The 17,671-nt window shown below is 44.0% G+C and overlaps 1 protein-coding gene across 2 annotated transcripts in view; it reads right to left on the bottom strand.

The window, feature by feature from the left end:
- Positions 1-10,566, bottom strand: part of MBOAT2 (membrane bound glycerophospholipid O-acyltransferase 2) — a 69,334-nt gene extending 58,768 nt beyond the window's left edge. The window contains exon 1 of one of the 2 annotated variants that reach the window (XM_028722496.2): positions 10,301-10,566. In XM_028722496.2, coding sequence (XP_028578329.2) covers positions 10,301-10,372 — 72 coding nt within the window. In that variant the 5' untranslated portion in view covers positions 10,373-10,566. The remainder of the gene's footprint in view (positions 1-10,300) is intronic. The other variant, XM_028722497.2, reaches the window with a different exon arrangement.
- Positions 10,567-17,671: the final 7,105 nt, after the last annotated feature.

The following is a 17,671-nucleotide window of genomic DNA, read 5'->3' as shown; positions in this document are numbered from 1 at the left end:
TTTAAAGCCATAGCCATATGTGCGCATCCTGCTCCTTATACTGGTACATTAAAGTAGCCTGATGGCAGATAAAAGCAAACACCTTTTTATGGGGCTATTTGCTTTGGAATGCTTTATTGCACTTTACCTGCCACTGGCATTTACAGTTTTTTGAAATTTCTCATTTTCAGAAGTCCTGGTCTCCCATGTCTTCTTTATTTAGCAAGTCTATGCCTTCTTCACCACCCTACAACTCCCATCATCCATGACTACTTGTCATGCTGATGGAGGCTGATGGAAGTTGGGAATCCAACATCATCTGAAGCACTACAGATACTCAATTCCTGGTCTTAATGATTATGTTCTACACACAAGTAATGCATGAATGAGGTTTTAAAAAAAGGGAAAGAGAGTACACATCTCTAACATTTCAAATGCCTACTCCGACTCCAAAAGTACACTTATATTTTTCCTATACAGTGGTACCTCGCAAGACGAATGCCTCGCAAGACAAAAAACTCGCAAGACGAAAGGGTTTTTGGTTTTTTGAGTTGCTTCGCAAGACGATTTTCCCTATGGGCTTGCTTCGCAAGACGGAAACGTCTTGCAAGTTTGTTTCCTTTTTCTTAAAACCGTTAATACAGTTGCGACTTGACTTCGAGGAGCAACTCATAGCACGCGGTGTGGTAGCCTTTTTTGAGGTTTTTGAAGACTTTGGTGATTTTTGAAGCTTTTCCAAAACTTTTCCGAAACCGTGCTTCGCAAGACGAAAAAAATCACAAGACGAAAAAACTCGCGGAACGAATTAATTTCGTCTTGCGAGGCACCACTGTAAGTTCAACATGAGAGACCAAACACTCTGTTAAGTTTCTCAACGTGCTGTTATTAGGAGACACAATCCCAAAGACAAGCAGACCTCCTTACAAATATTTCTGGCGCTATATCCCTGCTGAAGAAGACATTTACAGCTCTTGACCTTTACACAATCTTTTGTGTAATGGCCCAGTGAGGCAGGAAACTATAGATAGACGTACCCTGGCTTATCGCAGTGCGCAGCCAAGAGAGGAGCTGCACATATAAGCAAAAGGCTCGTGAACATTTTGGCTTCTTAAACTGATATATGAATGTCTGGATGTGGCAACTGACTTCCTCCCCAAGCCTAGGTTGGCTGTTATCTTGAAATGTCCCGATGTGACAAATAAAGAGGTGTCAGTCTGGGGAAAAACCAGTGACCACACTACTTAGGCTATGTAAGTTCATTCCACTTTTGTCTCTTGTCAAACAGACCTTGCTAGGATTTGATGGGTCTGCATGACCAGGCACTTGCCAAGGTCCCATGCCCCAGGAAGGTGTCCCGCTGACAAGAGCTCCCTTCTCTTCACCATTGCAATCTGCTTGTCTCTCGCTCTGGCTCAGAGGCCATGAGCAAACAAACAGGAGGAGGAGCTGTCATTCACTACCTACTTGCTCACTGGCTCTGCTTGACAAGCAAGCAGGTAATAATAGCCAGTGTTAGGAACTCAGATATATAAACTAGGTGCCAAATACCTCCTTAAACCAAGGTGACAGTCCCCAAAACGGAACGGTCTACTTGACATTTTGGGGTAAGGCAGCTCTAAAGAGTCTTATTTTTTTCAAATGATAGACTGACTATGAGTGATTCAAAGACATCTGGCTAGTTCAGATGACTACCTTGAGTTGGGTTAAGGACTCTGAGAACTTAAAGAAGAAAAGTCACTTGATCCAGGGACAGTTCGCATATATACGGGCCTGTTCCGACCTCTTTTTCTTAAAGGTGACACGAACCATTCACAATGTTAAGGATATTCTTCACAACTGTGAGCAGGGGAGTGGGGTGGGGTAAGTGAAGACAAGCTACAACAAGTAACTATAACGTTGATCACTGCTCCTGGCTCAGGCTGCACAGAAAAAGCATTTGGGTTCCTGAAATTCATTCTGATTGTGCAGATAAAAATATACCTGATAGAATTCTACAGGGATGTTGTATTACTGTGTGAAAACTGTCAAGATTCAATTATCTTCAGTCACGCACCTCCAGATGGTAGAGATATCAGGCGCCATCCTGCTACCCAGGCATCTTCACTTGGCTGGTTGATAGCCCGATGCAAAATTTTGAAGACTGGTGATAGTAATGAGGTGGCAGAAGAGGAGCAGCCACTCCAGCAAAGGCAGTGAGGGGACAGTCTCATTGAGGGAAGGGAGGCTATTGGGGAGAGCCAGTGTGGTGTAGTGGTTAAGAGCAGTGGACTTGTTATCTGGTGAACCGGGTTCGCTTCCCCGCTCCTCCACATGCAGCTGCTGGGTGACCTTGGGCTAGTCACACTTCTGTGAAGTCTCTTAGCCTCACTCACCTCACAGAGAGTTTGTTGTGGGGGCGGAAGGGAAAGGAGATTGTGAGCCGCTTTGAGACTCCTTCGGGTAGTGATAAAGCATGATATAAAATCCAAAATCCAAATCCAAACTCTTGCCCAAGAGCCCTCCTAAACTGAAGTTAACAGTAAACTTCCTTGGGTTTGGTCTTGTTCAAAAAAGCTGTATGGTGAGAGTCAAGTGAGAGACAAAAATGTGTGCATACCTGGCCCAGGTAAGCTTCTTTTCAAACTCTGATTGTCCATCACCAGCCAAAGCTCACACAAGGCAAATTTTCCACCCCGTTCCTTGCTTTCTTTGGCACAATATAAATTAAAGCATTAGTAGCATTTGAAGAATTGCTGCCTTCCAAAGTAGTGAGAGGCACCAAAGTCTGGTCCTACAGTTAAGACATATGGATCAGTAGTTACATTGCTGCTACAGACTCCAACAAAGTGCCAATTTTAGAAGGGTAAGAGGGCTGGAATTTTTCAAATTTGTATCCTAACACTTTCTCTCACAAGAGTATAGTTGAAGATATCACTTTAAATAAAGCTTAGGATCACTGAAAACTAGAATATATCCCAAGAGGATTTCTGGAGAATCAAATATGCTGATTCAGTGAGCCTGGGACCCTAAGATTAACCAGTGATTGCACTGCTGCGCGCGCACACACACATACACACACACACACACACACAGTGGCTGTAGTTTACACATGCTTTAACATGACATGCACTAGCAGGATCAAGCTACAGCGAGCCTTGGGCTTGAAGACTCCCCACCTCCACTTCTTACGTGCCTGGTTAAGTGCAGCTTGCCATGCTGGCCACACCCAGAACCAGGGTTAGCAATAGTTAGCTTAAACAAGCCAGCTTCCGAAACCATGATTTGAAGCTAGCTTGTTTTAAACTAACCAGAGTTAACACTAACCAGAGTTTGTCCTGCCAGGCAACATGACAAGCCATGAGTAATCAAACACACAGGTGAAAGAGGAGAAAAAGAGAGGTGGGGAGCATGCAAGCTTGTAGTTTTCTGTGGCTCATTTCCCCTTGGGCACGCTACACTAAACCATGGTTTGGCATGACATTGTCAGGGCAAATAACATGTATACAAGTGAAATCACCAGACCTGAAACCACTTTCTTGAACTAAATTTTCTGACTCTTCTTCTGGTTTAGACACTGTATGACAAGTTGCCATTTGGGCATAGACAAAAAGTCATGGAATTTTCATGTGCACTTGGTCAGCAGACAAAATCTGTTTCCAGACAATCTGTAAAAATATCCAATTTGCAACCCATAATTTGCCATCTACATTTATAAACTAGCTGCTGCTTTGCATCAAGCCATTTCATTACAACAGCAAAGGCTCAAGCCTTTGGCTATACAGAAAATTCATTCCATACAGAAAATATCCCACCAGTAATCATGTTGCACTTGATTTTCCCCCATTCCCAGCCGCTGAAACTCCTGACTTAGAACCTCTCTCTTGTCTCCACAATTCAGAGCAATTTGCTGATGGGGAAGAAGATTTAGATCGCTCTCTACTTTGCCCTGGTCTCTTGAATCGACCATGGCAGCTTTCCCTCTCCAATAGCCAAGAGGCCGCACAGCACCTCTTTTCTATCACAGCTGCCCATTTCTATGGCAACAGAAAAGCAGCAGTGTTAAAACAGATTCTTGTCTTCCACAGTCACCAGGGTCAGACTAAACAAGGGCAAAACAAGGGGCCCAAAGGCCCTTGGTGCAAGCAGAAAAGATCTAATGACAAGTCAAAATGAATAGTGGCAGATAATGAATTCTGGCAGAGATAACTCTGAAGACTAGATGGGAAGGATCTCAATTGTCAACTGACAAGATAAGCCATTCAACAAAGATAAGGTAACAAACAAATACTGCCTAGCTTTACTTTTTTCCTCCTCCATTCCCAATCCCTTTTCCTTTTGTGTCAGTTACCGGTATTTCAGGCTGTAAATCTGAAACGTTCTTATTGCAATTCTTATGCCATGCTAGCAATTCTTTTTTTCCCCTTTTTTCTTTTTTGCTGAAGAGCAAGGAACAAATTCACGTGCAACATCAGCTCTCGAACATGATCCCTTTTTTCACAATGCGCTATACAAATTAAAGAGATAGGAATTCAGAAAACCCAACTCTACATAAATTAAAATAAAGCAGCTTTATGCCAGTTTCCCAACAATGCAACTAACCAGCAGCAAAGGTGTTGGAAATTAAAAAATAATATTTTTTTTTATAATTCCAAGTCTACAATGAGATTTATCATATTTATTCTGTTGATCCTCACTTATCTAGATGCAGAAGAGTACTATCTTTCCCACTGTCCTGAGGTAGAGATATTTCCCAAGTCCATGATTCCATAGGAATGTGAACATGGGACTCTGCCCAACACAGTGCATGATATGATATCAAACTTGTTATAAAGCACCAAAAGTGTACCATCAAACCGACCCCTTCTCCCAATATCCTTCCTGATTCCTGCCCATCATAGTATTCTAAACACTGAAGCCTGTAGCAAAAAAACATTGTTGGGGAATTACCAGCAGAAGTTTTGCACTAAGAACCTAGATACATACTTAAAATTTTAATTAATAATATTGAAAAAATAATAATATTGAAAAATAAGTGCCTTTTTAATGCTAAAAAGCAGAAGCAGGTTTACCTCTTCCTGAGAAATTGAACCTGCACTTTTCCTTCCTTATAGCTTCACAACCAAGAGGGTTCATGATTTACTTTTTAATGAAAAGTTAAAAATTCAAGGAAGGGAACAGGCCCCTACAATCTTGCCCACATCTACATCCCTGGTCATACTATACAACACACATGCATAGCTCCAAAATATGGTTTGAATAAGAAATGAGTCACAACCTTGTGCCTTCTCACAATCTCAGAAACCAGAAGAAAAAAATCCACTTCAAACCATGTTTTTCGAAACCATTTTGAGGTTGAGGCACTAAACATGATTCGCCGATCTGTATGTCATAGCAAACTACAATTAGCCCTAAATTGCAAACTACAATCTGCAAGCAGGAGAGAAGGAAAAAGGTGTTTCTCCTCCGAACTGAGCCAGATTTTTTTTCCAACACATGGAGAGGAAAAGTTACTTCACTTTATATCACAGACGCCAAAGCTTCTCTTTTTGATTAGCACAAATAGCCATAACATAAGGAGCCAATTTCTCATTGCTCTTTGCCACACCCAACCCTTGTTCATGATTACCTGACTACACTCTGTGCATTAGTGTGGTTCATTCCATGTATACATACAAATACACACTCAATTTCCATACAATTGCAGAACTATAGCAAACAAAAAATGCAAAACACATCCTTCTTGCCTCTTTGAATACTGCAATTGTGCCTACGCATAAATCAACCTGTAGAAAAACCTGTCTTACTTTGTAACTCACAACTGGCTTGAATACCAAAATATTAGTAACACTTGGGAAGAGGCCATTATCTTCTGTTGCAACAAAATAGTGTGCTCCTTCAGTCCCTACTATGCTGGTGCACGTGCTGCTGTAGCCAAGGAACAAGAGGGAGGAAGGGAGGAAAACACGAAAAATCCAACCTATAACTGAAGCAAGGGCTGGCATGCAATGGACATAAGAGATGAACAAACTGAAATCATGACAACCTGGTGTCAGGAATGTGAGATATGGGTTATGCTTGCTCATCAACCTACAGGGCGGAAAGGTTTCATGGCAAGGGGAGCAAGAGATACTAACTAGTAAAGGGCCCTAAACAAGCTGAAACAACGAAGAGAAAAGAAGTGGACCCAGATGGAGCATGCAAACTTGAAGGCATGAAGGATAGGGGAAGACTGACTAGTCCCCAAAACTTCAGGATACAATATGAAATGATGACATCTTACTATTTCATACGGAACACCAAACTGTCCTAAGCCCATGTCTGCTTTTATTCTTGCACTGACAAATTTGCAGTGCACAGTATTCAGCCCAAGATCTGTTAGGTTTTCTCTTCTGAAGATGTTCTTATAATAGTACCATGAAAAGTAAGCTTGTTTCCTATGAACAGTCTTCAGTCCAAACCTGCCTTCCCCACCCTGGTGCCTCTAGATGTTTTTGGACATGTTCTGGCCATCATGACTGTGCTAACTGGGGATGGTGGAAGCTGCACATATTAATTTTTATAGCATTTGTATCCAACCTTTCCGCAAAGGCATTCAAAGTCATATGTATGGCCATTTTTCTCTCCCATCATCTTACCCTAACAACAACCCTGTGAGGTAGGTTAGGCTGAGAGACTGTGTCTGGTCTAAAGTCACCCAGAAGGATTTGTGGCTGAGTGCTGAACCCAGTTTTCCTAGGCCCTAGTCCAACATCCTGAGGGCAAAGGCTGCTTCACACTATAGTTTGATGATCATCAGAAGAGCACAATTATGGTTCACCAACCATGAGGTAGGGGAATGACTTTTTTTTCTTATAGGCACCCACTTGTCAACTGAAAGGGCTTGAGCAACTCCTTTATGAGGAAAGGTTACAACATCTGGAGCTTCTTAGTATAGAAAAAGGAGAGTATGGGGATATGATAGAAATGTACAAAATTATGCAGTGTGTGAAGAAAAGGGGTCCCCCCCCCCTACAACCTAAGGCCAATTAGAAAAACCCAATACTACAACCCAAGGCCGTTCAATGAAGCTGAATGTTATAAGATGAAGATGAATGCTCTAAAATTCATGACAGACAAGGAAATCCTTCACACAATATACCAGGCTTCCTCAAACTCAGCCCTCCAGATGTTTTTGACCTACAACTCCCATGATCCATAGCTACCAGGACCAGTGGTCAGGGCTGATGGGAAATGCAGTCTCAAAACATCTGGAGGGCCAAGTTTGAGGAAGCCTGCTATATACTATGGAACTCACTTTTACAAAGTATAGCGATGTCCACCAATGGGGTGGCATTAAAAGAGGATTAGATAAATTCATAGAGAATAAGGCGATCAATGGCAACCAGCTATGATAACTATGTTCTGCCTCCACTGTCTGAGGCTGTATGTCTCTAAATACCAGTTGCTGGGAATCACAAGTGAAAACAGTACTGTTGTGTTCACGTCCTGCTAGCAGGTTGGCCACTATGAGAACAGGATACAGTGGTACCTTGGTTTACGAACTTAATCCATTCCGGAAGTCCATTCTTAAATCAAAGCATTCTTAAACCAAGGCGTGTGTTTTTTTCCTCATAGCATGGGGGACTCAATTTACAAATGGAACACACTGAATAAATAGGAAGCGGAACATGTTCTGCTTCCAAGGCAAAGTTCACAAACCAAAACACCTACTTCTGGGTTTGCAGCTTTCTTAATCCAAGTTGTTCATAAACTAAGCTGTTCTTAAACCAAGGTACCACTGTACTGGATTAGTCTGACATTTTTTGAATGATTGAGCAGGGTTCTCCTTCATATTTATCAAAAGAATATTTAAACCTTTAAAAAGTTGTAATAGGCTTGCAAATACTCATCTCAGAATTTAGAGGTGGCACGCCCACTGCCTTGGGTACAGAACACTGTACCCACAAAATATGCTGCATAATCAAATAGGAGGTTTTTTAAATGTACCACACATTTTGTATAGAGGTGTATCTGTGTCGCAAATTACCAACTCAGTCTTCCCTGCTTCTGGGAATTTTTGAGACTGAACACTATCCACTTTTACACAGCAATTACGTTGGCCATAGGTGTTTGCTATAATGCAACTTAATAAATATGAACAGCAGACATGCCTCCAAGCACTCAGTGAACACATTTTAGAGCAGTGAACCAGGGACCTTCCATTCATACTCACACCTTGGTGCAGCAACTCTACTGTAGCACTAGTAAGCCCACGGTGAACATATTTCATAAAAGTGTGGAATGGTTGACATGACGTTATACTCAACTGCTAAAATACCAACAGTATTAGCAAAAACATAGATGAAACCTAGCAGATGCGGCACAGCGAAAGTTGATCCCTGTCCTAATATAAGAATGAAGCACACAATTAATTCACTCCAGGCAACGTGAAGCACATTTTGGTGCCACTGATTTCAGTAGAAAGTTCTCCTCCAATGAAATCAATGGGTCTTAAAGGCCTTAACTTTGACCAGATTGTAACCTTTGTCAGCAAAACCTACATTCGTCCATAAAACAGAATCATATTGCATCATATACCTGGGAGCACATACTCTCAAACTATCAGGATTCAAATGTTAAGGCATATGAAGTCTATGGTCCGTTCGACAACCTTGCATTCAGCCCCTGATTCAGCTTTGACAGTTTTGTTTTGTTTTGTTTGTTTAGTTTTGTTTAGTTTTGTTTATTGTCAGACATTTTCAGCTCTGCTCAGAAGATATTACAAAAAGTTTTCGGGTGTTTCCAAACTACTACTGCTCTTTTTCTACTTTTCAGAAAGTACTACCAATTATTTTGTAAATGTATCCTTTGTACGGGTAGAGCTTTCTTCACTACAGCACAAGAGTAATTTTCCATTTCTCTCTTACTAAAAACACATCTGTACAGTCTGCTTCAAGTCATTTTTTTAAACTGTGGGGTACATAAAGGGTGTTTTTTTTAATGAGAAGATAAATTTCCACACCCATCGTTTACTCACTATGAGATTAGAAGTATCAGCGTGACCAAATACAAGTAAAGGTATTCACTGGACCGCCCACAGATTGAACTTGAGAACTGTAGTTCCACATCTCTCCCCTCCCCCTCCCTGGATATACAAGCCAAGTAAATTGATTTGTGTGCCTCAGTTTCCCCAATGACATGCACTCTTCTTTAGTACAGGTAATATGCAACATTTACGAACTTTGCCATCACCTAGCATTTTCAGCTTTTCTGAGAGGGAAAATCAGTATACACATATATCACACGTTGTATTGCTTCTGTGTAAATATTACAATGCATTGCATTTATGCAGACTCACGAAATAAATACTCGGCATTCAACTACAGCACACAGCACCCATTAACTGCAAATCGTTAAAGCTTTCCAATGTCTGGAGCCCCACAAGTCCCTCTCTCAGCACAAGGAAAAGGAAGATTCCACTCTGCTGTTTCTCCCAAGGCCAAACTGAAACAGATGAAATTCTGTCCCCCAAGGAGGTCAAATGGGAATTTTGCCACAGGTTTTAATAGAGCCAGGACTTCCCCCACAGCCAACAAAATAGCTCAAGGCTTCTGGTTCCCACTTTCCTATTTTAAAGTCTCGGGGCTGTACACAAAGTACATTTCTAACAACGCTGCTTTTGGGGAAATAACCGTGATTTAAACGCTTATCGATCACGGTTTGGAAAGTAGCAGTTTATGCACATCAATACGCTTATCACTCTTCCCTATAGCACCTGTAACCAAAACGTTGTTTTCCCCAATGATTACAAAAAATAATAATACAATACGACCTTGAGATAGTTAAAACGCCCGCTTAATTATTATTATTATTATTATTCAGCAACAGAATTTTGCCAAAGCAGAGGCTTAAAAGGGGCGGCTGTCTAAATGGCAGGCGAAAGCAACCACACATAACACACCCTAAGAACATGATGGCACATACAAAAGGGTGGATGTGCAGATGCATAATCACCCCAACACACACACACACACCCTCTCCAGATTCCTCCTTTTTTTGCGCACAATATACAGCACTGCACAGAGAGGGGAAAAGAGGTGCAAGATAGGCAGTAGATGCAGAAACGCATGTAAAAATCTAATGACCGGGGGCGGGAATCTGCTACTTTCGGGTGGGCAATGTGGGGTGGGGTTGCAAAGGGGGAGGAATGCAAGCTCGGAAACACAGAAAAAGGGGGATGGGATAAGATGGGGGGTGGGGAGGGAGGAACTATATCCTATTCTCATTCCCTCTAAAGGCAGGAAGGCGGCTGCTCTTTGCTGCTCCTGCAGCCGCCGCCGCCGCCGCCGCCCGGGATCCTCACCTGGTCTATGGGCAGCCGAACGGCGCTGCTGAGCGGCTGCAGCAGCGTGGAGCCGGTGGTGCTGGTGGTCATGGCGAAGGAAGCTCGCTCTCCCCCCCGACCCCCGACCCACCCCCCGCCCCGCAACTCCGGGGCCGGCCCGGGAAGGATGGGGAAGCGGGGCGAGAGAGGAAAGCGGGAAGAAGAAGGACCAGCCGCCGCCGCCGCCGCTTCTCCCCTCAGAACATCAGTCTACAGCGGCAGCGAGGAGGCGAAGAAAAAAAAAAAAGCCCCAGCCCTCAGCGGCGTCGTGACAACAAGGGAGGCGGGACGGGGGTGAGGAGAAAACTCCGAAGTGACAGCGCCGCCGCCCAATCGCGGGGCACCCGAGGAGGCGGGCCCGTAAGTGGCACCGGCGGCGCTCAATCCGGACTCGACCCTGCTCTTGAGTGACGGCGCCGCGGAGGGAAAGGCGCCAATTGCTGCCCAGCCGAGGCAGGGCAAAGGAGGAGGCTTCTTTTTTGCGGGTTGGGGGTGAGGGGAGAGAGGGAGGTCGAGGCTGGCTGGCTGGCTGGCTCGGCCGGGGAAGATGGTGCCTTTGCAAGCGGCCGCTTCTGGGGGAAAGGGAGAGAGGGAGGAGGTTGGGGGTTCATGCACTTGTTTCAGTGGGGTATTGGGGCGCGGGGGCAAGCTGGAGAGGCGCGCGTGTCGGAGCGGGGCGCCCCGTCGTATAATGGGGTGGGGGACACAATAGGGGCAGGTTTCTTTGGAGGGAAGTGGAGAGGCGCAGATAGGAAGGGGCGGAGTGCTTCTCAGGTAGGCGACTTTGCTTGGGTTCCGTCTACCTTTATGGGGGATGCATCCTCCCGCCCCCGCGCCTTGCAATCATTTAGCAGGGTCATCTCCCCCTTGCAAGCATTTTTCAGGGTCATGTGTGTATGTGTCCCAAAAGCCACCTGCAAAGATGAATACACTCTTTTAAAGAAGCCATGCACTTCGAAAATAGCAGCAGCAGCGCCGCGGCACCTTCGCTGCTGGGAGCTGCTGGGACCCGCTGAAAACGTCACAAAGCTTTTGTGAGGGAACTTGGCAAGTTGTGTGCAGGGTTGGGTGTTCAGCAAAACAAGGGGATAAACGGGGTGTGGGCGGATAGTGTGTTCCTGGACCGGACGGAGAGGAGAACCCCAGGTTGCAGTTAGTAACCATTCTGAGCGATGGAAAAGAGAGGTGCAACCTGGTTTGCTTGTGTATGTGGGAGGAGTACTTTCCTTAGACCCAAGTCCTCAGGCATAGGAAAATACTGCTGTTGGTTTATATAGGTACTTGCATCCTTCTTTTTAGCCTACAGAGGCATTCAAAGCAGCTTGTAAAAGATTCTCCATCTACAGTGGTACCTCGGGTTACATACGCTTCAGGTTACATACGCTTCAGGTTACAAACTCCGCTAACTCAGAAAAAGTGCTTCAGGTTAAGAACTTTGCTTCAGGATAAGAACAGAAATCGTGCTCCAGTGGCACGGCAGCAGCAGGAGGCCCCATTAGCTAAAGTGGTGCTTCAGGTTAAGAACAGTTTCAGGTTAAGAACGGACCTCCGGAACGAATTAAGTACTTAACCCGAGGTACCACTGTAATCACACTCAAATCTGGTGCAGGAGCAGAGATTGCATGGCACCCACAATGAACCAGGAATATCTAGGCAGGATTTCTGACATTCATGCAACTCCCTTTGAGGTTTCCTGAGGCAAGGGACTGGGGTTAAGTGGTGGGATCTCGCTCAGTCCAGATGGCAGAGGCAGCCTTCAGTCCCTGGTTGGCAGTAGCCAGGCAACACCAAAGGTCCTCTGAACTAAAGGGGTCCCTCTCACTCTGAACAGAATCATAGAATTGTAGAGTTGAGAGGGAGTTGAGAGTCCAACCCCCTGCAATGCAGAAATGTGTTACCCAACATGGGGCTCAAACCCATGACCCTGAAATTACAGAGTCATTCTCTGTAATGGTTGCTTTGTAGGGCCTTCCCCACAGTTGACCGATATGGCTACTTACAAATTTTGTCCATTGGTTTTTCTAAAACTGTTCAAATATTCATCTAGTACATTTTGAAGCAAGTTCTCTTTTGAGGATTTGAGCCGTTTCATTAGTTATTCCTGCAGTTTCAGGATTCCCTGTTGGTTAAATCCCTCAGAAGCAGATACAGTTTGCAAGTAGCTGTGTTGTCTCATTAGACAAAGCCCAAAAGCAACTGTAGTATGATATCTTGTCGGGAGTGGAGACCACTTGACACTCGCTCCCCTCCCTCCCCCCGAATTGGGTATTTAATTTGTATATTAGTAAAAACTCTCTAATATTGGGGGGGGGGAGGGTTTAACCGGATATCTTAGAGCATGAGATGAGAACATTAGGCCCAGTGACCAAATATGCCCCCCTCTGTTAGGACTCTCCCCATACCACAACCCCTCCCCAGCTCTGTTATTGAGTGTTTTTACTGGCTCAGGTGTGTCCTTCCACCTGTTGTAAAGCTTTTTAGTTACTTTAAATACAGGGTAGAGAAAGGTGTTGTGTGTTTGTAGAGACTAGCCTACTGTACAAAGGCAAATCTGCCCAGATTTGCCCCTAGCCCCAGAAAGGAATGCAGCTGAAAAAAGCTCATCACCCCATCCTGTGTTGTTCTTACATGCTTGTAAGCCCACTAGCATCTAAGAGCCCTCAAAAGAAAGAAAGAAATTTCCCTCTGTTGCTCAAAATGCACTATGTGAGCTTTTAAATTGTGCCTCCACATCTCAAAACCCATCAGTTACCAGTATTTTCACAGGAAAGATGCAAAAAGCAGGAGGGGAGGACATTGCTCAGAATAACTTGAAGCATGTCTTTAGTCCTGTACAAGAACCAATGTCATAGATTCTGACTCAAAATCTGGAAGGAGAGTTGAACAATGGAACAACCTGCCTTAATATTTACCCAACCCTGTTCTCAAGCTACGTTCACCATTTTCTCGCTTCAAAGAGTTCTAAATGCATCTGGAACCTTGCAGTGACTTTTCCTTTTGTGAACGTTTTCAAGGAAAACTAAGATAAGCAATTACTGTATTCAGTTACTGTAGGCCCCCAAAAGTCCTAGGTGATGTGTTCCTAGGCCACGGTGCCAAGCGGTTCTGGCCTTGGTGTGATGCTGCCTCCCCAGTGACTCGTGGGTCACTATCCTGTCCTGGCTCTGCGAGTGCCATGGGTAGCCCCCATCTCAAGGTCTTGTGCGGAATGGTGCACACAGTCACACATTCGACCATTTCCTTGGAGTTCCTTATCAAAGACACACACACACACACACACACACATGGTGTTGAGGACTAAGTGTCAGAGAATTCTGATGGAAATGGGACCGGAAATTGCCAGTCTTTGCTTATTTGTCCTGTAGTCAGAAAGTAAATCAATCTAGTGATTCACTGTTGTTGCTTGCAGTCCACAAACAGTATGTTTAACTGATTACGCATGCCCCCTACATTTGCATTGCATTTCAGTGAATGAGACGGATTAATGCAATGACAATGTAATTTATATAATTAATTGCATACAAATTGCTAGTGAGGAAAAGTGGGTGGGGCCACAGGTGAGTACTCCTGGTCCAGTAGGCTGCATTCCAACCATGCAAAAGTCATACTCCCATCCTTCATCTAGACAAGTAAGGGGCATTATCACATTCCAGCCAGGCAAAAGCATTTGAAGAGAGGGTTGTATCCTGTGGAGAACCCCAAGGGTCAGATAGATAGGCCTGGAAGGCCACTTTTGGCCCCCAGGCTGAGGTTCCTCACCTCTACTTTAGAATCTCTCTCTGAGTCTTCAAGAAGGCATTTCCAGAAATATGTTCCAAGTCATGTGTTGAATTACCTCACCTCACTTGGCAGGAAGCCCATGTACAAGCATTAGGATAATAGATCTGGCTATGTATCAGTATACGTTTTCCATAGTTCCTCTTCAAGTGTTGATTTCTGAATATCAATACTCAGAATGCTGAATCAGCCCACAATTATTTCACAGCAGAGCCTCTGCTACAGCTAGGGAAATAATGGTTGTGCTTTTCAGTAATCTTCATTGTGTTTTATATTCAAAGCACTTTGCAATACCATAGTACCTCGGGTTACAGATGCTTCAGGTTACAATAATAATAATAATAATAATAAATTTTATTTATATCCCGCCCTCCCCAGCCGAAGCCGGGCTCAGGGCGGCTAACAACACTAAAACAGTACAACATTATAAATACATTCTAAAAATTAATTAAAATACAAATTGATGGCAACCATAGACTAAAGCTTTGTAGAGATTGCCAAAGGAGGGAGTCAGGCTGCGCCCTGACCAAAGGCCTGGTGGAACAGCTCTGTCTTACAGGCCCTGCGAAAAGATGTCAAGTCCTGCAGGGCCCTTGTCTCTTGCGACAGGGCATTCCACCAGGTTGGAGCCGCAGTCGAAAAAGCTCTGGCTCTAGTTGAGGCCAGCCTAACCTCTCTGTGGCCTGGGACCTTCAAGATGTTTTTATTTGAAGACCGTAAGTTCCTCTGTGGGGCATACCAGGAGAGGCGGTCCCGTAGGTACGAGGGTCCTAGGCCGTATAGGGCTTTAAAGGTTAAAACCAGCATATGCATATGCAAAGCCTTGCTCAACAATTTGGCCTTCCTATGTTTGATTGTGTATTCAGAGTTTGGGCTATCCCAGAGGTACCATTCACTTGCTTAAATACACACACATCTAAGTGAGTTTTAAAACCCACTTTCCACACCTTGGTCATTTGCAGATGTCATTTTTTAAGGATTTAGTTTTATTTTTATTTCTTTAAATCCAAATCCTAAGAGAAAGAATTCTACCTCGAGGGCATAATTAAAAACGAACAGGATGCACAAGCCTAGCTTTTGCTTCTATGAAACTGGAGGCAAATAAGCATTACCTAATTAACAAAAGGAAGAGAAAATAAAAACTGCCATTGTCCTTGGGGAAGTTGCGGAAATTATATTGCGCAGGAAGTTAAGATGATGACTCTATCTGTACTCTGTACTTTTGCCCTTTTCTGTAGAAACAGAAGTGCTATTTCTCCACATATAGCAAACATCGGGTCTCACCCGACAGGGCCATTTAGCTCTTTCATTCAGGAAGGTGAAACACACAGCTTCAGGCTGTGTAATTTAGGTAGATAGCTAAAGCCAGGAATTGATATCTGAGAGACTTTAAAGTCTTCACCCTACCAGGGGATGGGGAGTAAGACCAAAGGGGCATTTGATGCTGCACTTCAGGCAATGAAATATTGGACTGGCGCTGTTTGACCATGATCCTTGCCTCTGCCCCTTGCTTTTTTCTTTTTCTTTTGCCTGATCCAAAGCATAGCCTCTGGTCTGTCTTCAACTACATTATTTACTTGTGGGCTTCCACCTGCCTATGCCAGCACTGCACCTCAGCAGTGGTTTGTCTCTGAGCTTGATATAAGCTTGACGCAAGTTCTGCTCCCTGGTCTTCAGGCAAAATCTCTTATTTATTTAATATTTATATCCCACTTTATAGCTCCAAGACACTGTCAAAATGAAATCACACTAAAATCAGCACAAGAACAGAAATTGGATGAGGTCTATATGGAACCAGGATTTTTCAGGCGGCACTTCTTGAAGTTACTGTCACCCAGTTTGGTGTGACTGGGCCAATTTGGATACCTGTGAAGATACCATCACTCATCTGGAGATTGTGGAGACGGGTTTGTCCGTAACTGGAACTTGTTGGACACCATTTTGAATCAAGATGGCAGACTAAACCATTCCAAACTGCGCCAATTTGAACACCTCTGAAGATTTGTCCTGTCTCAAGTGCAGTTACTTTTCATTCAACAAATTGTTTTTCTTTGTTTAAAAACATAGGAGGACAAAATTTCCATAGCACCACAGACTACCTAGATGAGGGGGAGTCCATATGGTGAAAATGTTGGTGCATGTGGAGGGTTGGTGTCCTTCATTATGAGACTCTTGCAGGATACATGCCATTTAAAGCACCAAGAGAGCTATGTTCTTCAAAGCAAAAATATTTGAGAAAATATAGTACTTAAAAGTCGATTGGCTGCGACTTGGAGTGTTCTTGGCCTCTCCCTGAGATTTTTATGGGCACAGCAAGTGGTAGGATTAAGCCAGGCATAGTCAACCTCAGCCCTCCAGATGTTTTTTGGGACTACAATTCCCATCATCCCTGACCACTGGTCCTGTTAGCTAGGGATCATGGGAGTTGTAGTCCCAAAACATCTGGAGGTCTGAGGTTGCCTATGCCTGGATTAAGCTTAAAGAACTAGCAGGAAGATACAACAGGCTTGTTCATACGACCATGATATGTGAAGGAATGGATAATGCTGCTGCTTGATCCGGAATGGACCATGGATACAGTGCAGAATTACCACAGTCCTTGCTCAGGAGCCTAAAGGAGCTTCCAGACTCTGTTTTGGGGTGGGATCCAATCACACAGCACCAAAATTAAAGCTCATTTGGCACTCTTGCACCACAAACCTGCTTAGCCCCCAAATCAAGACTTTTTGCAACAAGAAAAGTGATGGGGAAATGCGCTGGAAAGAATGGGATAAACATTGCTTGAAGCAATGCAGTCGAACCTCCCTACAAATGTTGTGAAAACAATTCAGGAAGTATCTTCAATAAACAGAACATCTGGAAGTGGCCTAAGCTGCTCTTACAGATGGACAAGGCCAATCCAGGAAGAGAGGCCAAGCACTGACATGGGTTGCCATATGTCCTCTTTCTCCTGGGCACGTCCTCTTTTTCATAGGTAGAGTCACCATAGCGATCCATAGTTAAAAGTAGAAGTTGCCCATTGTGTCCTCTTTTTTGCTCTTCAAAATATGGCAAGTCAACACAAAAACAATCTCTAGGAAATGCTTTCTTTTCTCTCTCAACTATGAAGCAGCCATAGGCATAGATTTTAAAGCTCACAGTCAAATTGTTGGGATTATTAGGATTATTATTTGATGAAAGCATTTCGAATGAGGCTGAGTGGGAAGTAAGTCATACTTTCATGACAAGAAGTCATTGAACGCAGCCAAATGTGATGCCACTCAAGCAATTACTGTTTGCAGAGACAGACAGCATGCTTAATATAGTGCCTTTTCTGTTCCTTCTTTTGCAAACAGCCCATAGCACCAAATGTTGTTGTGCTAAATAATACGAGGGATTCTAATAAGGGTGGCAGCCATGAAAGGCATGTCACTGCAAGCTCCAGGCCTTCCCCACTGCTATCTGGCTCCCGGCCCAGTTTCTGGCCTCTTTCATGCCCTGATAAGGGGAAGAGAGAAGCCCTCTCGAGGGAGATGTCCACCGCAGACTTTGGTCGCCCACAGCTGACCTCACCACAACCAGCCACTACCAAGA

The sequence above is a fragment of the Podarcis muralis genome, chromosome 3 (genome assembly GCF_964188315.1).
Source record: "Podarcis muralis chromosome 3, rPodMur119.hap1.1, whole genome shotgun sequence".
Classification (NCBI taxonomy): domain Eukaryota; kingdom Metazoa; phylum Chordata; class Lepidosauria; order Squamata; family Lacertidae; genus Podarcis; species Podarcis muralis.
The sequence above is the reverse complement of the archived record's forward strand: the minus strand, read 5'-3'. Positions and strand labels throughout refer to the sequence as shown.